A 27,397-nucleotide genomic window follows, 5' to 3' on the forward strand; every position below is an offset into this window, starting at 1 on the left:
TTAATTCATCCAATGAAAATGTCTCAACAGAATGAAACAAAACACGTAAATACGAAAAAATAAATAAAGTTCAAAAATTGCATCCTACCTGAATAGCGAGTTGCACAGTAGTAGCCTGCATTTGTCCATTTGTGTGGAATAAAATAATATTATGCTAATGTATTCTATCATGCAAATGACATGAAATGTGTTTATAAAAGGCAATTTTTTTCCCAGATCCTGCAACAACAAACAAAATCCCCATGTGTGGAAATCCTAAAAACGTGTCTGCTCAACTGTATGCCACTACGCAAATGTGATTATAGATGCATGCAATGCTTATTATAAAGGGGACCCCGGGGCACGTGCACTACCTGCCCGTTCGGTAGCACGGCCCTGGCTCTACACAAGTAGCCTGCTGGCTGGACTACTACTGCCAAACGACCAATGAGGAAGAAGCGGGGCGGAGAACAGTCGACGGTTGTACTACAGCATAGTACTGCGAACAGCTGTGGAAGCGTCTTCTGCTTTGTTCACACGTTTCGCTGATCTGGTCAATGGATTACACAGTTTCCCTACAAGTGCAACATCAATTGGCGGTGTTCCCGACACACTTGTACCAGGGTTACAGTTTGGAGTTACAGGTACATCTCAGACATGCATTAGGCTACTTAGCCTATGTGTGATTTGATTTCAATTTTACTTACATCGGTTACCAAACTAAAATCGCTTTTAATCTCTATAGACAAAAACGAGACTATAAAACTAGAACTGTATTTAATGTTTTCAGCTCTTTCGTGATCAGTTTTGCATGCCCGCTGCGCTGCGTGCAATATCAGCATCCTTTTTGACAATGCCTGAAGATTTTCGATGTGCACATGAGCCAGCGTAACGAGAAACAGTGTCTTCCTCTCCTCCATCTAGGCTATTTGATGATGAATTCATGACAGCGTGTTTGGAAGTACCGAGTAGCCTGATGCGGAGGTTAAATGATGCGCTTAAATTGCGAATCTCATTCAACGGTTTCATAAACACTCGGTGTGATATGATGCAGACCTATTTGAGTTCGACATTTAAATCGATGGTTCGGACTTTTTTTCTCGGAGGAAAAACAATTCCTCATCTAATTTATTCGGCTATCCATGCCTATTTCACTCATACCGACCTTTTACGTAGATTGTTTTTTGCGACATTATATTTATGATAATTTAGTCAAGACGAACCTTCATGAATGTCATTTATGGGATTCCAATAGTTCATCCAGTTAAAGTGAGTTGAACTCACCTGTCATAGGCAATTGTAATATAGGCAATCTAGTTGGCCTTTGTTAGCATTTGTTTGGTTTTACATTTGCACGCTGTTCAGCACAATGCATTGTATTTGAGAAGTTTGCGTGTGGCTATCTTGAGTATTCTATTGTACCCAGTCATTGGATTGTGACTACACCAAATGAGGATTAGTTTAGTCATTTGTCATGCATTTTCACATGACATTATCCTCATAAACTCTCAAAAAGCCACACCACACAAAAACCGGAATGGAATTTACCTCTCAGCTGTGTTTACCTCGTAGCTATGTGTCCAATTTGATTGGCAACCATGCATGGCTGGATGCGCGCAATGCACTCTCTGTCTCTGACTTTGGCGTGTAAAATTCACCTCAACATCTTATACTGGCTATAGTGTCCCATTTAATAGTTTTCATCAAAGATTTGCCAAGTTTTCTTTAAAAAATCACGTATTAACTTTACTGAACATTCCTGACTTCCCTCCAGTCAGGTGTCTTATTAAAATAACCATAGGAAGGGCTTTGAAAAAGCATTTTAATTAGATATGCTACGGAAATCCTAAAGTGTTTATTTGTAGAAGTTCAACGACAAGACATCAATTGTTAATCTGGAATTGTTGCATATTACATATTAGTGCAAGGCTTTGAAGTGTGTTCACCAGGTGGTGTCTAGATTATCTTTACTACATTAATATTATCTTTGCTTTATCCACTTCCCTCAGAGCGCATGCAGTGACTTACTTGTCTTGTTTGAGAGAAAGCTTTCCTCTCCTTTTGTTGCATGTTTTTTTACTTCTGCGACTCTGCTGCTGTGCCTCTCTCAGGTTTTCAATTTGTGTATCAAAGTCGATCTTTTATTTGGGTTTCTAAAAGGATCGGAGATACAAAGACCATAACATTGAGACTGATACAGTAGCTTTGGGTAGATCATTATAGCAAATGTGTGTCTCTTTTTGCAGTGCAGTTTCTACACTTTAATTGAGCGGCATGCAACAGCCCCCATAACGTCCTAGCGTCCTCTCTCAACAATTCTGATATTATAGTGGTCTTTATTATTGTCCAAGATTCGAATTATTGGCGTCCTGGGCAAACCCAAAAATCCATAACAAATCATGGCACCCCCATCAGCCTTACAATCATTTAACTATACAGAAGACATCTCAAGCATTTAAAACATCATGCGTTGCTCCAGCCCACCGTTTATGGCACCCTCAATAGTCAATGTGTGATTCAAACCTCAGTTAATCTATCTCACTGGGCAAAAACTGGTTGAATTAACGTTGTTTCCTCATAATTTCAACAAGAAAATTAAATGTGATGACGTTGAATAAACGTGGAAAACTGATTGGATTTGTGAAAAATGTTGTCAACAGAAGTGAATTTCGTATTCTTTCACCCAACCTTGAACCCAAATCCAATTACAGGGTCAGCGTGACATTCTTTTCACATTAGTTGATAACAACCAAATGTAAATCAAAACTAGATGATGAACTGACATCTGTGCCCAGTGGGATGGGTGTTTCCTCCATTACCTCTGCAGGCTATGGATTACGACCAAATGGCACCCTTTTCCCTCAGATTCAGACTCAGACAACTTTAACATCCTATTGATGTATTTAAAATAACATAATAATAGCAAAGGATATTTACAAGCCAGTAAGCTGGACAAGTGCAAATTCATGAAAATGGGCCAGTTCAAAATTAGTGGACTATATTGAATAGGGTGACATTTTTGACACATCCTTTAACATCATTTACAGTTAAAATCCTCCACTTGTCAATTTACTTGTTACGCAGTATCTGGAGTTGTAATCATACTTGCCTGACAATTCCCATCACTGCTGTTGTTCAATAAAAATCTTTCTTTCTCCAGTCTGCTTGATTTAAAAGTTGATCAGTCGGTTGCCAGAGTTGTAAAATGTTGCTACTATCACTCTCTGAGGAGAGGCTCACTGTACTAAACCACAAGGTGGCTCCATCAGAGCCTTGTGGTTTGGTACAGTGAGCCTTTGTTTTTCATTATCTTAAGACAGTGCTGTTTGTCGCAGCATGCCTGCTGTCAGTGACATGGACTAGGTTTTTTCAAAAGTTGTCTGTATGTGAGGCTTCCAGAATATGAAGTGTATTTGGGGTGTTTTACATGTCTGTGAGGACCTACTTAATACTCATACTATACACATACTATGCACATGCAAGCTCTCCAACTTCACACAACTTTTTGCAAGTGATGGACCTCGCACTTTAACAACCCCAGATAAATTTGTTCAGACTCTCAATTTCATATCGTTTGTGGTAAAAAGCTTATGATCCCTCTCTACCGTCAGTGATTTGTTAGGGTTATAAAATAAAGCGCTTTAAAGCGCTGCGCTTCAGTGTCATCAATAAATGTTTGCTTTTGTTAAGTAAAAATTGCCCTAATGTTTAGTTGGTTATTCAAAATCCTCCTTTCAGTCGCAGTCTGTACACAGAGAGACCAAAATAAACCCTAAAGAGTTTTATGAACACCTTATGTAACGATTAACTTCAATAAGATCCGTCAAATACACACTCTGGTGTTAAAAAGATGTAAAAGAAAATCTACTTAACAGTTAGAGTAGTTACTGCACTTGGCACTTCCACGTGTCACATGAGCTGGTCAAAAGGGATTGAATAAAAGGAGATGATGAATGTATCATGTGAAACTCCCTGAAGTACTCTTAGATTGCAGTAGCATCTGAAAAAATAAGTAATATTGTCAGAAAGCTAATTATACTGTATGTATATATATATAGTAATACAGTATAATTAGCCTACACAGTGCATTTGGAAAGTATTCAGACCCCTTGACTTTTTCCACATTTTGTTACGTTACAGCCTTATTCTAAAATTTATTAAATCGTTTTTTCCCTCATCAATCTACACACAATACCCCATAACGACAAAGCAAAAACACGTTTTTAGAAATGTTTGCAAATGTATAAAAAAAACATTATGACATTTACATAAGTATTCAGACCCTTTACTCAGGACTTTGTTGAAGCAACTTTGGCAGAGATTACAGCCTCACGTCTTCTTGGGTATGATGCTACAAGCTTGGCACACCTGTATTTGGGGAGTTTCTCCCATTCTTCTCTGCAGATCCTCTCAAGATCTGTCAGATTGGATGGGGAGCGTCGCTGAACAGCTATTTTAGGTCTCTCCAGAGATGTTCGATTGGGTTCAAGTCCGGGCTCTGGCTGGGCCACTCAAGGACATTCAGAGACTTGTCCCGAAGCCACTTCTGCATTGTCTTGACTGTGTGCTTCGGGTCATTGTCCTGTTGGAAGGGGAACCTTTGCCCCAGTCTGAGGTCCTGAGAGCTCTGGAGCAGGTTTTCATCAAGGATCTCTCTGTATTTTGCTCCGTTCATCTTTCCCTCGATCCTGACTAGTCTCCTAGTCCCTGCCGCTGAAAAAAATCCCCACAGCATGATTTTGCCACCACCATGCTTCACCAAAGGGATGGTGCCAGGTTTCCTGCAGATAGGAAACTTGGCATTCAGGCCAAAGAGTTCAATCTTGGTTTCATCAGACCAGAGAATCTTGTTTCTCATGGTCTGACAGTCCTTTAGGTGTCTTTTGGCAAACTCCAAGCAGGCTGTCATTTGCCTTTTACTGAGGAGTGGTTTCCGTCTGCCCACTCTACCATAAAGTCCTGATTGGTGGAGTGCTGCAGAGATGGTTGTCCTTCTGAACGGTTCTCCCATCTCAACAGAGTAACTCTGGAGCTCTGTCAAAGTGACCATTGGGTTCTTGGTCACCTCCCTGACCAAGGCCCTTCTTCCCTGATTGCTCCATTTGGCCAGCGGCCGGCTCTAGGAAGAGTCTTGGTGGTTCCAAATTTCTCCCATTTAAGAATGATGGATGCCACTGTGACACAATCCTTTTTCGTGGCTCTACGGACAATTCCTTCGACCTCCTGGCTTGGTTTTTACTCTGACATGCGCTGTCAACTGTGGGACCTTAAATAGACAGGTGTGTGCCTTTCCAAATCATGTCCAATCAATTTCATTTACCACAGGTGAACTCCAATCAAGTTGTAGAAACATCTCAAGGATGATCAATGGAATCAGGATGCACTTGAGCTCAATTTGAAGTCTCATAGCAAAGGGTCTGAATACTTATGTAAGTAAGGTATTTCTGTTTTTTATTTCTAAAAAGTTGTATACCATTATGGGGTATTCTGTGTAGATTGAAGAGGATTTTTTTATTTAATCCATTTTAGAATAAGGCTGTAACGTAACAAAATGTAGAAAAGGGGAATGGGTCTGAATACTTTCCGAGTGTGTGTGTGTGTGTGTGTGTGTGTGTGTGTGTGTGTGTGTGTGTGTGTGTGTGTGTGTGTGTGTGTGTGTGTGTGTGTGTGTGTGTGTGTGTGTGTGTGTGTGTGTGTGTGTGTGTGTGTGAGAGAGAGAGATCCCATATCAACACCTCCACATCACCATGTCCTCTGCCCGTTGAAGGTACCCCCAGCTAAAGATCCCAGAGATAAATAATCTATCCCGGTGTTACAGCTGCATACTCAGAAATTTCACTCCAAATGTAAATTAAAAATGGCATCCCTTTGTCCACATTGATGAGCTGTTACTGGCACGAGAGAGTATTTCAAATCTTGCTCATTATATGGATCAGATTGGGTTGTTGTATGCCTAATCATAATAGATGCTCCTTTGTGGATCAGGCTGAGAGCAGGCAAGCTTTTTTTAGGAAGACATCCATTTAGGCTTGATTTACTATAAAAGCATCAGAGTTCTGGAACCCAAGCACACACCCCTGTATGCATGTCACGATCCTCGTCTTCTGACGATATCGCAAAATCACTGTCGGAGAACGTGGACCAATACGCAGCAGGTTGTGTGCTCAACAGCATGTTTATTAAACACGTTGATCACGAAAAAAACAACAAATGCAGACAACACGACAGGAGACAGTTTCGCAGGCTATAACTAGCAGTGCAAAAAACAACTACCCACGAAACACAAAGACAAACACACCCCACTATATAGGACTCCCAATCAAAGGCAACTCAACACACCTGGCTTCAATTGAGAGTCCAACCCCAATTAACTAGACATAGAAACACAGACATAGACCAGTGACCAACCCCATAAACATACATCAACTCCCCTCTGCCACGTCCTGACCAAACTACAATAACCAAATATACTCTATACTGGTCAGGACGTGACAATGCATGGTCCTTTACAACAGGTTAATGGACACCATTGTTACATCAGGCTATTTACCCTTTCTGGCTAAGTAATCTAAATGTAATCTAAAAGTAATCTACAGTAACTGGAGAAAATATAAGTGATTAAATAGACCAGAGTCCTAATTTAACGGGTCACACACACACACACACACACACACACACACACACACACACACACACACACACACACACACACACACACACACACTTACACTTAAGTGACTAAACACTTGACCTAAATGTCTCTGTCACTGGCCCGACACCAGTCTGATGATTGTGCTGAGGTGTAGTCTACTGTAGGCACACTGCCCAGACTGTACTGTAATGTTTTCGCTCAACTGCTCTGTTGTCAGTAGGCAGGCCACACCAGAGTCTTCTATTGAGATAAATAGCTCTCTGGGGTTACAACTAAATAAAAGACAAAGACAAACCATAACAAACGTCAGCCCTGTGCTGTGTATTACGTGCTGGGTGTCCTGCAATTCAACATGTAGAATCATCGGGAAATTAACAGAAAATTACAGTGGATGTTCTGTGGTCAGAGGCGACAGAACGGCCACCCGCTGTTTTTAACCGTTCGTCAACTCAGTCTGCTTTGTCCTTCAGGCAAACACTTTAGAATATTGGATGTAGATTGACAATACTGCTGCAATGGTAGTAATGGGTATGAGTTTTTGGAATTCTATGTATTCCTGTATTCAATGCTCAGCAGCCTGAGATACCCCATTTAAAGCCAGGTATCTGAGTGTGCTGCTGCCTCAGTATATAATGTGGCCTGGTTAGTCCATTCTCTTGGGAGATCAACTGAAAACTGGTAGAGATGTCTAAGTATGCGTTCACATGGCACCCTATGCCCTACATAGGCTGCGCTAAACAGGCAGCCCAATTCTGATACTTTTACCACTAATTGGTCTGTTGACCATTCACATCAGATCTTTTCACATCATATCTTTTTCAGAGCTGATCTGATTGGTCAAAAGACCAAAAATATCAGCATTGGGCTGCTTGTCTAAATGCAGCCATAGTGCTCTAGTTTTGACCAGGGCCCATAGGCTCTGGTCAAAACCAGTGCACTATTTAGGGCAGGGATCATTAACTAGATTCAGTCACAGGCCAACCTTTTCTTGCGAGGATGGTCAGGGGGCGGAACATATTTACAAATAATTTGTAGACCTCAAATTGACCGCAAGAAGCCTAGACTAAAACATAATAATTTCAAACCTTGCTTACATTTGTATATGATCACATACAGTACCAGTCAAAAGTTTGGACACACCTACTCATTCCAGGGTTTTTCTTTATTATTACTATATTCTACATTGTAGAATAATAGTGAAGACATAAAAACTATGAAATAACACATATGGAATCATGTATTAACCAAAAAAGTGTTAAACAAATCAAAATATATTTTATATTTGAGATTCTTCAAAGTAGCAGTCTTTTGCCTTGATGACAGCTTTGCACACTCTTGGCATTCTCTCAACCAGCTTCACCTGGAATGCTTTTTCAACAGTCTTGAAGTAGTTCACACATATGCTGAGGACTTGTTGGCTGCTTTTCCTTCACTCTGCGGTCCAAATCATCCCAAAATATCTCAATTGGGTTGAGATATAAAAAAATAAAAAAATTGCTCAGAAAACTTGGGGGCCAAATAAATTCACCCACGAGCCAAATTCAGCCAGTGGGCCACCAGCTGGGGAACCCTGATTTAGGGAATTAGGATGCCATTGTCACGGCCATTGTCGTAAGGAGAAGCGGACCAAAGTGCAGCGTGTGTGTCGTTCCATATTTTATTTACTCTGTGAAACTATGCAATACATAAATAAACTGAATGACAAAAACAACAAACCGTGACACAGCGGTGAAACATACACTGACTCAAAGATAATCTCCCACAAACCCAGGTGGGACAAACACCAACTTAAATATGACCTCCAATTAGAGACAACGATGACCAGCTGCCTCTAATTGGAGATCATCCCAAACACAGCCCAACATAGAAATACAAAACTAGAACAACCCAACATAGAAATACAAAACTAGAACATAACAACATAGAAAAACTAAACTAGAAAACCCCCCTGTCACGCCCTGACCTACTCTACCATAGAAAATAACAACTTACTATGGTCAGGACGTGACAGCCATTTAGGACGCAGCCTAATCCACTCAGTGGTCCTGGCCTGGAGCATCAGCTGGACAAATGCTGCTGTCTGCTGCTGAGGAGGTTAATAACAATGCTGATGGTGGTACTGGACAAATGACCTCATGATCCTCACAGGTCAACCCGGGTGGGTAGAGGCTAAACAGCTGCAGCTTCATTTAAACTGTCTGACAATTCCCCCTGCTTTCATTTCAACTGCCAATTTCCTTGGCCAATTGTCATTTCTTTGACCATAGTTGTAGCTGGGAATCATCTACTGAGGGAGGTTGCAGCAGGTGTAGTTATCAAATTCCAGAGGTTTTCCTATTTGTGGAAATAAAGAGAACCTCTGGCCCCTTGTGTAGTTTATTTTGAAGAGTTTGTAAATGTGTCCATGTTTTAATTAGATAAATAAAACATTGTGGTATTGTTATAATATTGTTCATGAACTAAGCTCTTTGTCTGTGTTATTCAGGTTTGTAAGATTATTGTATTCTTATAATGTTAACACTGATTATACACTGAGTGTACAAAACATTATGAACACCTTCCTAATATTGAGTTGCACCCCCCTTTTGCCATCAGAACAGCCTCAATTCATTGGGGTATGGATTCTACAAGGTGTCGAAAGTGTCCCACAGGGATGCCGGCCCGTGTTGACTCCGATGCTTCCCACAGTTCTCCTTTGGGAGGTGGACCATTCTTGATACACATCGGAAACTGTTGAACATGAAAAACCCAGCAGCTTTGCAGTTGTTGACACAAACCAATGCCCCTGGCACCTACTACCATACCCTGTTCATACCCTGACACTTAAATATTTTGTCTTGCCCATTCACCCTCTGAATGGCACACAATCCATGTCTCAATTCTCTCAAGGCTTACAAATCCTTCTTTAACCTGTCTCATCCCCTTCATCTACACGGATTGAAGTGGACTTAACAAGTGACATCAATAAGGGATCATAGCTTTCACCTGGTCAGTCTATGTCATGGAAAGAGCAGGTGTTCCTAGTGTTTGGTATACTTAGTGTAGATGTGCTCACAATGCACTCTATCTGACCTCCAGTAAGCTCTTGGGATGGAGAGTTGAGCACTGTTTACTGAACTCAAACGATTTATGTACTTGAGAAGGATGTGCTTGTTTATATAATCCAGATGAAGTAGATCATTTATAAATAGATAAATAGTGCCAGAGTGGCTAATGAAATCATAGTACACGTGTAATCAGCCTCCTTGCATCATTTGCTGTTACATGCAGTTTTTGAAACTGACTCAATGTTAGCTATTTGATCATTAATTCCTTCCTACCACCCCTGTATGTGCTCACCTCTCACTTCTCTCTTAGATCACATGTGGTTCCCTCCCTGTATCAGAGGCATTTTCTTGTACTATGGCCTTAGTCCAGGAGCTCTACTACTGAATGTACATTGTCTCTTATTCAGGCTGGAATTAATGCAGCTGCTGAGGTGAGATTGTATGTGTTGCCAAGACAATGCGGTCTCTCTCTCTCTCTCTCTCTCTCTCTTCTTTCCAATCACAACCACTCTACTTTAGTCTGCTACCTCAGGATGCTATTGTTCTCTATTTGTAGTAAGAGTTAAAACGTCTTTGGACAGATATCTAAATTGTGGGTTTGGAGAGCATCCAAGATGCATGACCCTTGAACAGAGGGCTACACTGCTGATTATACGTAGCAACAGTTAGCAAAAGACAACTGTTCTTAATTTGCAAAGTAAGTTGGGTGGCCATTGTACACCATCAATGATTCAGTATGGCACTGTTTTGGGGTTTCACGTTTGTTGTCACGTTGGGAGATGCTTACATACATAATCTTTTAGCATTCTGAATACAGCGTATATACTGTATATACCTTAAGTGGAGTTGAGGCCTGTTAATGGAATATGGTGGAACAAAATAAATAATGAACTCAGAAAGATAAGTTAATGAGTACCTGATGGAATTGAGATGCAAAGCTGGAATTTTTTTATTTTTTTTTGGTTGATTGCCCTGTCTAATCCTGATATCTGTTATTTCCTGCAGTCGTAACTTATTACTGATGTCTGATCCATGATTTGTGTGAAAAATCTGGATTTGCATTTGCTGACTGAAAACAAAGAGTAAAGTATCATTTTGTTTGGTCTTTTCACAGTAGTTATGCTGTCTTATAGTTGGGATATTACTAAAGTTTAGCAAGTATTTCTTAACTTTCCATTCAGTAGTCATTTCATAATTGTTCATTCTCAAAGGCACAAGGTTTATTCAACCAAAGCAATGTTGCAAAAACATCTTTGCGTCATGTGTAATGTAAACGGCAGATATACTGTAGGTTTCTTTATTGCGACAAATGATGATGGAAACTGTTTTTCGAATACATGATGATTACCGCATACTTTTGAAGGTATGCGGGGCATGTGATGTCATCACATAACTATATGCTCCACTCCACATTTAATTTTAAATGCCTAGCCTACTGATGGCAAAACATGTTTTTTTTTACTATGGACGATAATGGTCCCGCTTTAAATGACGTGCAACTAGGGTTGCACATTTTGGGGAATATTCAGAGGTGGAAACTTTCTGTGGGAATTAATGGGAATATATGCAAATTAATATTAATACCATTTAAATGTAGATGTTTTTTGTATTGGATATATTTACCATATCATATGGAGACAGAAACATAAACCTTTTACCTTATCACAAGTAGACATAATTGCAAATTATTAAATCCTTCCAATAGAAATAAAAAAAAACTATTTACTTACGAATTGAACTTTAATTAAATGAGTTGACTCTTCACATGAAATGATTTCACTGAACAACAAAAGAAATGGAATATTGAATGATCCCCAATGATCCATCACATCTCCGAAAAACTTTTTCAACATACATCTGTAAAATGATAGTCTAGAAACAAAAGCTTTGGTTGTCTTCCTCTCAGGCTTCCATGTCTTCTCCCTGGACCTCCTCAATGTCCACCTCTTGAACATCAGACTCTGAGGCCTCATCTTCACTGTCACTTTCCAACCTGGTTGAGGATGGCTCGTTGTCAGGCTCAAAAAGCCTCAAATTTGGCCAGATGGCCACCAATTTTTCAACCCTTGTATTGGTCAGCCTGCTGCGTGCTTTGGTGTGTGTGTTCCCAAACAAGGACCAGTTGCGCTCTGAGGTGGCTGATGTTGGGATTTGGCGGCTGATGGAGGCAACAAGGGAAAGAGCCTCAGATCCACAAAGTCCCTTCCACCAGTTGGCTGATGAGATATGTTGGCACGACTGCTATATTGCATCTCCATCCCAAAGCCCTTGCTTTGTTGTGTACTTCGCCAGACTACCAAGAACCTTGCCCTCATCCAGCCAAGATGGCGAGACATGGTAGTGATGATGCCATAGGCCTTATTGATCTCTGCACCAGACAGGATGCTCTTGCCAACATACTTGGGGTCCAACATGTACGCTGCGGTGTGTATGGGCTTCAGGCAGAAGTCTTCACACTTTTTGATGTATTTCAGAACTGCAGTTTCCTCTGCTTGGAGCAACAGTGAAGTGGGCAGGGCATTATGGATTTCTGTCTGAATATCAGACAGGATGGCATTGTCTCCCTCAATCTGTGCAATGGCTACTGCTACAGGTTTCAGGACTTTCAGGCTGCTTACCACTCTCTCCCAAAATACATCATCCAGGAGGATCCTCTTGATGGGGCTGTCCATATCGGCAGACTGTGATATGGCCATTTCTCCGAGAGACTCCTTCCCCTCCAGGAGACTGTCAAACATGATGACACCACCACCCCAACAGGTGTTGCTGGGTAGCTTCAATGTGGCACTCTTATTCTTCTCACTTTGCTTGGTGAGGTAGATTGCTGCTATAACTTGATGACCCTTCACATACCTAACCATTTCCTTGGCTCTCTTGTAGAGTGTATCCATTGTTTTGCATGAGCAGCACAGCCCATGGGTGTGATGTGAGGGTAGGACTCCTCCACTTTAGACCAAGCAGCCTTCATATTCGCAGCGTTGTATGTCACCAGTGCAAATACCTTCTGTAGTCCAAGGTCATTGATGACTACCTTCAGCTCATCTGCAATGTAGAGTCCCTTGTGTCTGTGCTCTTGTAGAATACTGGTTGAGGGGTGGAGATGATGTAGTTAATTATTCCTTGCCCACGAACATTCAACCACCCATCAGAGATGATTGCAATACAGTCGGCTTTCTCTGATTTGCTTGACCACTACTCTGCATCCAGCAATTGACTAGATAAAGCATGTTTGGTTGGAGGGGTGTATGCTGGGTGAAGAACATTCAGAAATCTCTTCCAATACACATTGCCTGTGAGCATCAGAGGTGAACCAGTTGCATACACAACTCAAGCAAGACATTCATCAGCATTTCTTTGACTACGTTCCTCCATTGAGTCAACAAAAACGTCTGATTCCAGGAGGACCATGAGCTGTTGCTGTCGATAAGGCATCTGATTCATAATTTTCACCTTATCGAAGTAGAGGGACTTTTGAGGGACTTTTGTCAGAGGTTGCTTGTGTGCGCTGAGGGAACTTTATGCACTTGGCCAGATGATTCTGCATCTTTGTTGCATTCTTAACATATAAGTTGGCACAGTTTTTGCAAATTTACACTGTTTTTCTTTCTACATTAACTGCAGTGAAATGTCTCCACACATCAGATAGTGCCCGTGGCATTTTCCTGTAAAGATTAGAAAATAATGAGTAAAAAAAAACAAGTACAATTCCATGTACAGATAAAAAGTTAAGCAGTTAGATCTAACAACTCCTGTGTAAGATAAATGTTCTAAAATGAAACATGTATGGAAACAGGTGAATTAACACTCCTCAGTTAGCAGGCTCAAGCGAGCAAAAACCCACATGGTAGCGAAAACTAACTAGCAGAAATTGTTAACAGCTTAGAAATGATTTAAACACAGTTTGCTGTAGGCAACTATTTACTAGTTAACAAAAAATAATGTGTCATATAAAATATATTCACCACACCAAGTATTATAATCAAAACTTAAAAGAAAGCATGTAGTCCTTGGCTCAGACAGTGTAGTAGTGTGGGCTCAATAGCATCTCATTAGTGTGCAAGATCTTGAGAATCAGCTGTACATGTGATGGAAGAGTGCACTGCACATGTGATGGAAGAATGCACTGTGCATGCAGAGGGTTGCAATTCCAATGAATTGGGGATAGTTTAACCAAGATATGCCACAAGACCTAGAATTGCCTTATGTGTATCCCACAAAAAAGGTTCACTGTTATAAGCTAACTTTTCTGATGAATTTAAGCAAAATTCCCAGGCTTAACTTCCCATGGTAAATTTCCGAAATATACCGTAAAGTTTCCGACCCTTAGCAACCCTAGGTTCAGCTTATAAAGCCTTCATAAAGCCTTCATAAATCCTTCATAAATGCTACATAAATGTATTTCAAATCATCTATAACTGTTTGTCATGCTTTATAAAGGGTTCATAGATGTGGCATAACTGTGTGACTTAGCCACCAATGTCAAATGTGACACAACCCACTATGTCAAATATGACATAAACCTGGGTGGCATGGTGGCATAAGCACCACTCAAGAAAGGCCTTATCAATCATATTAAATTGAGGCTTCACCGAGCATTTATAACCCTGTCATAGCATTTATAACCCTGTCATGCATCTTGGTAGAGCATTGCAATGCCAGGATATTTGGTTCGATTCTGCTAAATTGCATATTATATTTCACTAAAACATTTAATAGGATGGCCCACCCTCTTTCCCTCTTGGGTACATAGTCAATATTGGACCCAACCACAACTTCCCCAAAACTGCTGTGCTGCAGCAAAAAACGTTGTTAGGGCCTTATAAAATGTAAATCTGTTTAAATGTTTTGCCTACTTCTTTGTTTTTCTTGTTTCAGATTTTCCAGTTTTTTTAAATAGAAAAGAAAATATAATTCTGTTTTTCTCAACAATGCTTTAAACCACATCAGGGATGACTTTTGATGTCTGGGAAAAATCTACGAAAATTCAATTTTTTGTGTAGTTGCCCTTTAATTCAGTGAGCAGTCCCTGCACTCTTGTTTAGTTAGTGGGTGTTTTATAGTGCAGTAAGCGCACGTGATGTGATTCGGCCGCCAATGGAGTGGAGTAAAAGGCCAGCAACACTCCGTATTATTCAGAGCCCCATGAAATGACACCATATATACATTCTACAGACCCTACTGAGAATTCCATACAATACTTTTACTGTGACGACCAGAATAGTTCTTGCTCTAAGCCAATATGTATTCCATATACAGTGATTTGTATTGGGGGCATTTATTTGACCTTGGAACATGTTTTAAAACCCTAATTTAATGAAAATGTCACTTAAATAGGAACAAATATGAATCATTGTTAATGAGTAGACAATTATTTTTCATATATCATGAATGGTTATTGACACTTTTCTACTATTACAAAGGGGATTTTATTTGGAACATTTTCGAAATCCTGTGAACCGGAAGAAACTTTTTTAGTGTTGCTGACGAGATGCTGATCATGTGATGCCCACTTGTGCTGCCACTGGACAGCGAAAGACAAGTAAGTTAACCTTTATTCATTGTAATTTAAATTTGTTTGTAGTTGTTAAGTGTTGAGTTAGAGTACATACTGTTGCCTTCTCTGAAATTGCTAGCTAGCCAAAATGTAGCTAGCTAGTAGGCTCAGCTAAATAAATATCCCCCTAGATACAGCCACGTCTCATATTCACGTCACAAGATTTGTAAATTAAAGAGGAATATAATAATATGAATTGAATTGAGTTTCCCATCTTCCCATTTGGAGTTCCTGGCGCAGCACAGAAATGCCCTTATCCAGATGGTTTGACAAAGGTATTTCCTAACAGACCTGCTAACTTTCTTTGTTGTTACTTTTTAAGATTGGAACCAACATACCAGCAGGAAGAGAGGCAATAAACATTTGTCCTCCAACTCAGGGACAAGCTACACTATTCACAGCCCTGTGTAATTTTCAATGTAATTGCATTGCTCGACTTTTTGAAACTTCATGTATTTGTGTTGTTTAGAAATGTACAAATAAAAGGAAATGTATGGTTTAAACATGTCTTTAATGTTTATTTGTTTTAGCTGTTAGTGATTATTCCCTAAGTGTTAATACATTTGTGTTTACATCATCAAGCTTTTATGTATGTGTTATTATTAGGGATGCAACGGTACACAGTATGTTGTCGAAACGTTCGTTACGCCCCCACGGTTCAATAAGCACACTTGAACTGCGGAATTACGATATGCATGTCATTTTCCTATAATTTCCAAAACTTGCTTGTTTATCGCGCTGCAGACTACACGCACGTTGTACATTCAGATCCACAGAACCAGACGCGCAGCTTGTGAACAGGGTTGGCAGGCAACTGCTTGGGGCCCCAGGCCATTAGGGGTCTCCTGAGGGCTGACAAACTTTACTCCACAGCAATTTCCCAAAATGTGGCAACCGCAGTGACCGCAACCCCCTCCCCCTTAATAAACAACCAATGGACGATTTGCAATGACATCTCAGTAGGAAACCTCCCTAAAGGGGCCCCATGAGAGAGGGGAAACTAAAAACAAATATTCTCTCAGCTCCAACGTGACAATGGCGAGCGCTAATGGTGAGCCATACCCTCCCGCACACATTTCAGTCAGCAAATTAATTCCCAAACTCTATGAAACATTACAGAGAGAAATTGAAAATGAATTGACACAGACACCCTATCTAGCTCTCTCCACTGATAGTTGGACCTCCAGAGCAACTCAAAGCTACCTCACTGTGACAGTTCACTATGTACTGGTTTGGGAGATGAAGAGCTACGGGTTGCAAACTCGTCCCCTGTATGAGAGTCATACAAGTGCACACTTTTCTTAAATATAAATATAAAGATACCGAAACCGTGCCGTGGCCCACAATCCGTGGTACATACCGAACCGTGGGCCCACTGTACCAATGCATCCCTGGTTATTAATGACCAAAGGTGTCTGACTTTATAGTAAGTAGAGCATCATATGATATAAGGCATTTGTGTATGTGTTATAAATTACCAAAGGAGTTTTGAATGACCGAAGCAGTCTCACTTCAAACTAAGTATTACAGGACACTACATAAAGCATCAATAAATAGGTTATTAACGTTCTGCTGATTTATGAAGGTTCTCTCATGATCCACAAGTTACTGTAGGGTGTGAGGTATTTAAATGGGTTGATGGACCTGCAAAGCTTGCGTTTGTGTGTGTGTGTGTCAGAATCAACATTGTTTGGATTAGTCTAACCTGAGACTACCGCAACAGGTATTCCTCTTCTGTTCCCATCCTGGAGACCAGGGCTTGATTACAACCTGTTACAATGATGGTGCCAACATTTTGTGGCTGATCTTTCAGCGGGAGAGTGGGTGAATGCATCAAAGACCTGACTGGGCCCAGCACCACGCGGTATGGCTCGTTTTTGTTGTGTTTGTGTACTGAGGAACATGTAACTTGGTTCCAGATGAATGACACTTAATGTCTTTAGGTTGGGCCTTTCATCAAGGTAAGTGTTTATTGGTATAACGTCGTCCCCAGGCAATAACTGTGTGTGCAATAATACATTCGCAAAGTATTCAGACCCCTTGACATTTTTCCACATTTTGTTACGTTACAGCCTTATTCTAAAATTTCATACAATTTCATAAATTTTTTCTGTGCTGGCCCCCCGTGGGAAACGAACCCACAACCCTGGCGTTGCAAACACCATGCTCTACCAACTGAGCTACAGGGAGTATTCAGACCCTTTTCTCTGTACTTTGTTGAAGCACCTTTGGCAGCGATTACAGCCTCAAATCTTCTTGGGTATGACATTACAAGCTTAGCACACCTGTATTTGGGGAGTTTCTCCCATTCTTCTCTGCAGATCCTCTCAAGCTCTGTCAGGTTGGATGGGGAGCGTCGCTGCACAGCTATTTTCAGGTCTCTCCAGAGATGTTCGATTGGGTTCAAGTCCGGGCTCTGGCTGGGCCACTCAAGGAAATTCAGAGACTTGTCCCGAAGCCACTCCTGTGTTGTCTCAGCTGTGTGCTTAGGGTTGTTGTCCTATTGGAAGGTGATCCTTTACCCCAGTCTGAGGTCTCTGTACTTTGCTCCGTTCATCTTGCCCTCATTCCTGACTAGTCTCCCAGTCCCTGCTGCTGAAAAACATCCCCACAGCATGATGCTGCCACCACCATGCTTCACCGTAGGGATGGTACAAGGTTACCTGCAGACGTGATGCTTGGCATTCAGGCCAAAGAGTTCAATCTTGGTTTCATCAGACCAGAGAATCTTGTTTCTCATGGTCTGAGAGTCCTTTAGGTGCCTTTTGGCAAACTCCAAGCAGGTTGTCATGTGCCTTTTACTGAGGAGTGGCTTCCATCAGGCCACTCTACCGTAAAGGTCTGATTGGTGGAGTGCTGCAGAGATGGTTGTCCTTCTGGAAGGTTCTTGCATCTTCACAGAGGAACTCTGGAGCTCTGTCAGAGTAACCATTGGGTTATTTTTGTAATCTTGTAAGGGATTACCAAAAACGGTAACTGTAATCCGTTACGTTACCAGCTAAAATATTGTAATCAGATTACAGATAGTTTTGAAAACCTAGATGACTACTTCTTGGATTACGTTTAAATTCAGAAAGGATGTTTGCGAAAACAAATCTTTGACACTACTCTGTTTTCTCAATGACATTAAAATCATTGAGCGAGTCTGGCCACAAGTCAGAGACCACTATGATGACACAATAAATAGACTATTGTAGGCTACAGTCCAAGCTATGTATTCCAATGGTGCAACTTCTGTCGTCATCCAAATATTATGCAACATGATTAAATGCTTGGAAGTAAGGATGACAGCAGTGGTGTAGTCTACGGCGATACGGATATCACTTATTATTGATATCTCCTGGTTCATCCTCTCCACCTGCCCTTTGGGCTGAGGCTGGTACCCGGAAGTGAGGCCGACCATGAGCCGAAGTTTTTCACTCCTCTCAAATTCCGGTTCAAGCGTTGGATGGTCGACCACTGGGATCCGGGAATGTCACAAACATCACAGCACCACTCACCCTCACTGTGGGACCTCTGCACCAGGAAAGCCTTCCCTTCCTCATCATCACTGCACCCACGCACAAAGTCATCCTCGACCTCCCGTGGCTTCTACGTCATAACCCCACCATCTCCTGGTCAAGGATGAGAATCACTGACTGGGCACCAGGATGCTGGAGGACCTGCTTTCCCTCACCTTGTGCTTCCACATCTGTTGAGAGTCCATGTAGCGCCCACCAGCCTCCAGCCTATCCCTCCCTTACCGTTGGCCCTGTGTTTTGGGACGTGGATGTGGACATCTGCCAGGCTCTGGAGAGGGAACCCGTGCCCTCTACCTGCCCTCCTGAACACATCTACATCCCCTCGGAGGTAAGGGATAGGCTGTTGACCTGTGCGCACACATCCCTCACCACTGGAAACCCAGGTATCACTCGCACTATTCACTATTCACTATTCACGTGGCTCACAACTCATGTTCAGTATGTGCCCAAACAAAATCCCCCCGGCACGCTCCAGAAGGGAAGCTCCTTCCCCTTCCTGTGCCTCAGCGTCCCTGGTCTCATCTGTCCATTGACTTTGTTACTGATCTCCCCTCCTCTGATGGTTTCACCACCATTCTGGTGGTTGAGGACAGATTTTCAAAATCATGCCGGTTTATTCCTCTCTCTGGTCTCCCTACCACTCTCCAGGTCACTGAGGCAATGTTCCAGCAGGTCTTCCGGCACTATGACCTTCCGGAGGACATCGTCTCCGACTTTCACGGAAAAATGAGGGATGTTCAGTGAGGAGGCAAGGGCCTGGTCAATGAAATTCCCTGCAGCACCAGAGTCCACTAGAGCAGTAGATATAACATATGAGGGACAGCCAGCTAGTGATATGGATTCTAGATAGGGTTTGGCGGAAAATGAGGATGGTGGAATACTCATGCCAAACCCAAAACATGATCACGGGACCGTCGCTCTTGTGGACCCCGGGTTGGTACATATTAGACACTGCTGAAGCTGGTTCCCATCCTGTCCGCAATAGGGACAGAGCCCCAGCTGTCTCCGATGGTGTCGCTCAGCCACGGGGAGGCAGGTGGCCCCTACTTCCATGGGTTCAGGCTCTGACTCAGATTGGTCAACGAAGGAGGGAGAGAGGTGATGGTGGTACCAACGCTCCCGCTGAAGGCTATCCATACGGATGGCCATCATGATAAGTGTGTCCAAGGAGAGGGTGTCATCTCGTCTGGATTTCCTCGCGCAACCCTCTTCGGAATAGGGTGCGGAGCGCCGGCTCATTCCATCCGCTGGATGCTGCCACTGTCCTGAAGGTGAGGGCATACTCCGCAGCGGTCTGGCCTTCTTGCCGTAGGTGGAGAAAACGCTCACCTCCATCTCTGCCCCCTGGTGGATGATCGAAGACCCCCCTGAACAGAGCCATGAACCCCTCATACGAATCCAGCTCCTCCTCTCCTCTCTCCCAGATGGCCGTAGCCCACTCCAACGCCCGTCCAATCAGCAGGGAAATTACCATGGCAACCTTGAACCTCTCGGTGGTGGGGGCTCGCATCTGATGAGCGAAATAGAGGGAGCACTGGAGTAGGAAGCCACGACATTCTGATGGAGTCCCATCGTATTTGACCAGGAGGGACAAACGGACCTCGCTGACCTGGACGGACTGCTGGATGGGCTGGGATATTGGCTCGCTGGGTCGACACGTAGGAGAGAATCCTCCACCTGAGGGGGGGTGACACCTCTTGGGCAACGACGAGACGTTGAAGAACACAGAGGACCTCATACATAGCCGTCCCCATCTGGGAGATGCCTTGATCAACTGCTGCTCCCATGAGATGAGGCGTTATTCTGTAATGGAGACACAGGGCATTAGGAAGCAGGTGCAGTTTGAGACGTAATGATACAAAAACAAGAGAGGCGTCTAGACATGAGAACATAAACAGAGATAGTAACACCTGACGGGAAATGACAACATAGGGGGAGTAATCAGGGAAGTGATCACATCCAGGTGTGCTTAATGAGGTGTAGGTGTGCGTAATGAAGGGTTGCCAGGTCTGCGTAGTGATGGGTTGCCAGGACCGGTGGTTAGAAGACAGGCGGGTTGGTAGACAGGCGACGTTGACTGCCGGAGAGGGGGAGCGGGAGTAAATGTGAGAGTCTTTTACTTGAACTCTGTGAAGCATTTATTTGGGCAACAATTTCTGAGGCTGGTAACTCTAATGAACTTATCCTCTGCAGCAGAGCTAACTCTGGGTCTTCCTTTCCTGTGGCGGTCCTCATGAGAGCCAGTTTCATCATAGCGCTTGATGGTTTTTGCGACTGCACTTGAAGAAACTTTCTTGAAATTATCCGGATTGACTGACCTTCATGTCTTAAAGTGATGATGGACTGTCATTTCTCTTTGCTTATTTGAGCTGTGCTTGCCATAATATGGAGTTGGTCTTTTACCAAATAGGGGCTATCTTCTGTATACCACCCTACCTTGTTACAACAGATCTGACTGGCTCAAATGCTTTCAATCAATCACATTTATTTATAAAGCCCTTTTTACATCAGCCGATGTCACAAAGTGCTATACAGAATCCCAGCCTAAAACCCCAAACAGCAAGAAATGCAGATGTAGAAGCATGGTGGCTAGGAAAAACTCCCCATAAAGGCAGGAACCTAGGAAGAAACCTAGAGAGGAACCAGGCTCTGAGAGGTGGCCAGTCCTAATCTGGCTGTGCCGGGTGGAGATTGTAACAGTACATGGCCAAGATGTTCAAAGGTTCATAGATGACCAGCAGGGTCAAATAATAATAATCACAGTGGTTGTAGAGGGTGCAACAGGTCAGCACCTCAGGAGTAAATGTCAGTTGGCTTTTCATAGCCAAGCATTCAAAGTTAGAGACAGCAGGTGCGGTAGAGAGAGAGAGAGTTGAAAACAGCAGGTCCGGGACAGGGTAGCACGTCCGGTGAACAGGTCAGGGTTCCACAGCCACAGGTAGAACAGTTGAAACTGGAGCAGCAGCCCGACCAGGAAAAGATGGAAAGAAATTCTACAAATTAACTTTTAACAAGGCACACATGTTAATTGAAATGCATTCCAGGTGGCTACCTCATGAAGCTGGTTGAGAGATTGACACGAGTGTGCAAAGCTGTCATCAAGGCAAAGGGTGGCTACTTTGAAGAATCCCACATATAAAATATATTTTGATTTGTTTAACACTTTTTTGGTTAGTACATGATTGCATATGTGTTATTTCATTGATGTCTTCACTATTATTCTACAATGCAGAAAATAGTAAAAATAAAGAAAAACCCTGGAATGAGTAGGTGTGTGCAATGAGGTTAGTTCAACTGTCACACTCCATGAGAACACAAAATATAAGCTTGTTTTTCTCCAATGTTTGTAAACAATGTATAGCCTCGTAGTTAAAACACACATTTTTATATCATGGATGGTCAGTCATGGATGGTCATAGCTCTGTCTATTAATCTGAGAGTGGTTACGTTTCTCTAGGCCCATCCCTCAGCTTTTTACCAAAACAGAGGCGGGGCGACCATTTTGTTATTGTTTCATCTGTGGATTTGCCGTTTAAACAGCTGCATATTATCAAGATATCAAAGTGCCACCAACAAAAAGGTGAACAATAGGCCTATAGCAAATGCAGCATGGCATTCATTTTTCACATGTAACTAGCACTTTTCAATACTGCTCAAAGCATGCCATTCCATGAGCGCAGCATTTATTTTTCAATTTGAATCAATGATCCCAATCAGTCCTCCATGACAACAAAATCATAAACAACAGAGTAGGGCTGGATAATAAGTCCTTAGTTTTGGGGTTATGTATCAAGGCACAAGGCGAGACCCAAATGCAGACACAGCAGGCAGATGGTTGGAGTCTTACAATGTTTATTAATCCAAAGGGGTAGGCAAGAGAATGGTCGTGGACAGGCAAAAAGGTCAAAACCAGATCAGAGTCCAGGAGGTACAAAGTGGCAGACAGGCTCGTGGTCAAAGCTTGCAGAATGGTCAGGATGGCGGGTACAAAGTTCAGAAACAGGTAAGGGTCAAAACCGGGAGGACTAGAAAAAGGAGAACACAAAAAGAAAGAGAATGGGGAAAACGCTGGTTTACAAGACGAACTGGCACAGAGAGACAGGAAACACAGGGATAAATACACTGGGGAAAATAAGTGACACCTGGAGGGGGTGGAGACAATAAAAGGAACAGGTGAAACAGATCAGGGCGTGAAATTATGCTCTGGTAAAACAATTTGGCTAATCTATACTTCCATATGTCAAAGTCCTATTCTTGAAGATCAAGCGATATAAGATTTATTGGAATGACTGGAATTCTGATAGAGTTTGGTTTTTAATGTAAAGAGATAATTTAATCATATTATTATATGTAGTAGAAAGCGATGGGTTAGAAGAAGCCTACATAACCAACACATAAAGTACAATTTAACATCCATATATGGCCAGCTATGTCAACTTTAACATTGATTTATCCTGCAATATAGACAGTCATAATTATGGCTAAACCCTGCCCATTTCCACAAGTTATCTTCTTAAAATTTGATTTTAAACCTAATGATGGCCAAGTTTGATGCGTTGGTCCACCAGACCTTCCGTGCATTTGGGCGGGACTGTCTGGGAAATAGATTAGGAGCAATGTGGCTAACATGACATCACTTTAGATCATATGCCATCCTTCAGCACAACACCCTTTAGAAAGCACATGTTTATATCATATCCAACATAGTGGGTTATGTCACATTTGACATATGGGTGATTATGTCACACATTTATGCCATATTATGAAGCCTTTTTAAAGCATGGCATACAGTTATAGATGTTTTGTAACACATTTATGCAGTGCTTATGAAGGCATCATGAAGGCTTTATGAAGCCTTTATAAGCTGACAATAATTTAAAGCGGTACCAAAATGGATTTTCTTTGCCGGACAAGAATTGTCCTGACTTTCAAGAATGTCTGAAATGCTTCACCTTGCTTTTCTGGTTGGCTAGCTAGTTTCATCATCCAGTTATTTCAGATCTACAGAAGTGCGAGTTTCACCATGACACTGTCTAGCCTTGACGGCCTTTGCAGTGCTTTATCCGTGGTGATACGTTAGGCACATGATAATTATTAGAATATGGCAAATATTAGTCAATTATTGCATTCTATCCATGCTGGCTTTTGTGGGCTACATGAGACATGAAACAGATAGGTGGAAGGGCATACAGTACAGCTGTCACCAATGTATTATCGTACAATTTGCCAAAATGGGTAATGGAATCACTCCAACTACAAACATTTTATTTAACACTGTAGGTTTTTGTGAAAAAGTTATTTTATTAGGTGTGACGCTATTACGTCCAGCTGACAGATAGTTAACTGGAAACGCACCCTAGCAGGCAATTGTCTCATCTATTTTCTATGTGAACTTTCTAAATGTCAACAAAAAATCCCTGGACATGTTAATGGAAACATAGCTACAGTGTGTGGTGGAGTCTGTTCCTTATATAGATAATAACCAACCTCCTTAAAATGTTTTGGGTAGTTTGGAGCCTGGATGCTGATTGGTTGAAACTGCATTCCAGCCATGTGTATATCAGCCGTATACTGTACCAAGGCTATGATGCTAAAATACCTGTTTACTGTTCTATCTGAAGAATGACTATGCTTACTGTACATAAGAATGTCATCATATTCCTGTTGCTGTCTGAATCCTCTCTTGGATTTATCTCAATTCAGACATAATACAATAGCTGTAACTCTATCCTGCACAACTGAGCACATTTCTTTCATTAATCCTCCATCATGTATAGTGCTAGCTATTATAATTAATTGCCTGTTTTATTAGTTATAATATGGCATATGGAATGGATGAGCAGCTGTTCATTTATAATCAACCCTGCTAGACAAAGCATGATTATAATATTCTGTTCAATAGGCCAATGTATTATTGCTGATGGGTTTTTCCCATGGACGTGATCTGGAATCATTAAAATACAATAATATTCTCTTTCATTTGGATTGAAGTGGTAGCTCGCTCTTCTTTTTAAAAGTGAAACACATTGGATAGATTTTTTATGAAAATGATGTAATCTGTTTTAACCTATCATCTACATGACTGAAGTGCGTTAGGAAAAAGCTCTGGCACATTACGCAAATTCAGACAGCTACATCATCTTGTATAACACTTAAACCAAATCTCCCTCAGAACAAATATGTGTGCAGTATGGCAATTTGCAGTCCTGCCATCATATATTTCTCAAGAGTGAGCTTTTTTCTGCCGTTTGTCATTGAATGAACCACACTGGTTTTATCACACTATTTAAAAGTATGTTTTCTCCACAAAAGTTTTTAGCTTTGGAGTTGTCTGTACCAGAGTACACAGCCTAGTAGTGCCTCTGATTAGCGTAAGAGGCTCCAGTCCAGTCTCTTCCTCATCAGTCCCTTTCCTCTCAACCCGGATTCTGCTCTCAGTGTTGCTCTGATCTACTGCCATCAAATGGCTGCTGCCTAGGCCATAGAAATAGAATCACTAGACACAGCCGATGGTAATGAGCTCAGCTGGGACGCAACGCTGGTCTGGAGAGAGAGTGCACTGTGCAGGGGACACTTTGATGCTTTGTCCCAAATGGCACCCTGTTTATAGTGCACTACTTTTGACCAGAGATTTATGGGCTCTGGTCAAAAATAGTGCACTAAATAGGAGGATAAGGTGCCATTTGGGACACACCCTGGAACTCTGATCTAGACTAGAGACCTCAGCATGGTCAGCCTGCCTGTGTAGAGCCTGCCTATCCTACAATACACAGCTCTGAACTAGGTAATTAGCAGCTGAATATTTGAAATTCCTCCTCTGAATCGTTTTTTTTTGTAAAAATATTTTGTTCTCTCCCTTCTGTGGTGTTAGATGAGCTTCTTCAAATGGATGGGATTGATTTATGGGACAGTTGTGTGACTGCAAATTTGTATTTTCTCCTCAATTGCTTAGCGAGAGAGATTCCATTAGTCTTTCAAGTTCAGCTATTTTGAAACAATCCTGTATTCAAGGCTTAAAAGCTTAACCCTCAATGATTGTGGATTTCAGATGATGCTGCTGGCTAAGCCAGTCCAACATTCATTTCATTCAGTGACCTTTGGAAATGGGCAAGTTTGCTTTTTGAGCTCTTGAAATTAAACTGTTAATACTAATGTAACCATTTCAAAAGATGTTAGAAGTGTATGGATGGTCAGTCAACAACTGAAGTTTAATTCAAGTGTTACATATGTAATGACTCACTAGGCGTGGCTGGTAGGATGGCAATGATGAGAAACAATGACAAAGGTTCAATGCATATTTATCTAAATTTTTATTTATTTATTTTTATTTCACCTTTATTTAACCAGGTAGGCAAGTTGAGAACAAGTTCTCATTTACAATTGCGACCTGGCCAAGATAAAGCAAAGCAGTTCGACAACATACAAAAACACAGAGTTACACATGGAGTAAAACAACATACAATCAATGATACAGTAGACAAAAATAAGACTATATACAATGTGAGCAAATTATGTGAGATAAGGGAGGTAAAGGCAAAAAAAGGCCATGGTGGCAAAGTAAATAAAGTATAGCAAGTAAAACACTGGAATGGTAGAATTATAATTTGAAGAAAGTTCAAAGTTCAAATATAAATAATATGGTGCAAAGGAGCAAAATAATAAATAAAATGAATAAATACAGTAGGGGAAGAGGTAGTAGTTGGGCTAAATTATAGATGGGCTATGTACAGGTGCAGTGATCTGGGAGCTGCTCTGATAGCTGGTGCTTAAAGCTAGTGAGGGAGATAAGTGTTTCCAGTTTCAGAGATTTTTGTAGTTCGTTCCAGTCATTGGCAGCAGAGAACTGGAAGGAGAGACGACCAAAGGAGGAGTTGGCTTTAGGGGTGACCAGAGAGATATACCTGCTGGAGCGCGTGCTACAGGTGGGTGCTGCTATGGTGACTAGTGAGCGGAGATAAGGGGGGACTTTACCTAGCAGAGTCTTGTAGATGACCTGGAGCCAATGTGTTTGGCGACGATTATGAAGCGAAGGCCAGCCAACGAGAGCGTACAGGTCGCAGTGGTGGGTAGTGTATGGGGCTTTGGTGACAAAACGGATGGCACTGTGATAGACTGCATCCAGCTTGTTGAGTAGGGTATTGGAGGCTATTTTGTAAATGACATCGCCGAAGTCGAGGATTGGTAGGATGGTCAGTTTTACGAGGGTATGTTTGGCAGCATGAGTGAAGGATGCTTTGTTGCGAAATAGGAAGCCAATTCTAGATTTAACTTTGGATTGGAGATGATTGATGTGAGTCTGGAAGGAGAGTTTACAGTCTAACCAGACACCTAGGTATTTGTAGTTATCCACAAATTCTAAGTCAGAACCGTCCAGAGTAGTGATGCTCGACAGGCGGGCAGGTGCAGGCAGCGATCGGTTGAAGAGCATGCATTTAGTTTTACTTGTATTTAGGAGCAATTGGAGACCACCGAAGGAGAGTTGTATGGCATTGAAGCTCGTCTGGAGGGTTGTTAACACAGTGTCCAAAGAAGGGCCAGAAGTATACAGAATGGTGTCGTCTGCGTAGAGGTGGATCAGAGATTCACCAGCAGCAAGAGCGACATCATTGATGTATACAGAGAAAAGAGTTGGCCCAAGAATTGA

General features: G+C 41.9%; 1 protein-coding gene across 1 annotated transcript in view; it reads left to right on the plus strand.

The window, feature by feature from the left end:
• Positions 1–346: 346 nt before the first annotated feature.
• Positions 347–27,397, plus strand: part of zmat4a (zinc finger, matrin-type 4a) — a 159,583-nt gene continuing 132,532 nt past the window's right edge. Inside the window, exon 1 of the mRNA XM_014170990.2 lies at positions 347–623. Coding sequence (XP_014026465.1) covers positions 537–623 — 87 coding nt within the window. The 5' untranslated portion in view covers positions 347–536. The remainder of the gene's footprint in view (positions 624–27,397) is intronic.

Source organism: Salmo salar, chromosome ssa24, assembly GCF_905237065.1.
Source record: "Salmo salar chromosome ssa24, Ssal_v3.1, whole genome shotgun sequence".
Lineage (NCBI taxonomy): Eukaryota > Metazoa > Chordata > Actinopteri > Salmoniformes > Salmonidae > Salmo > Salmo salar.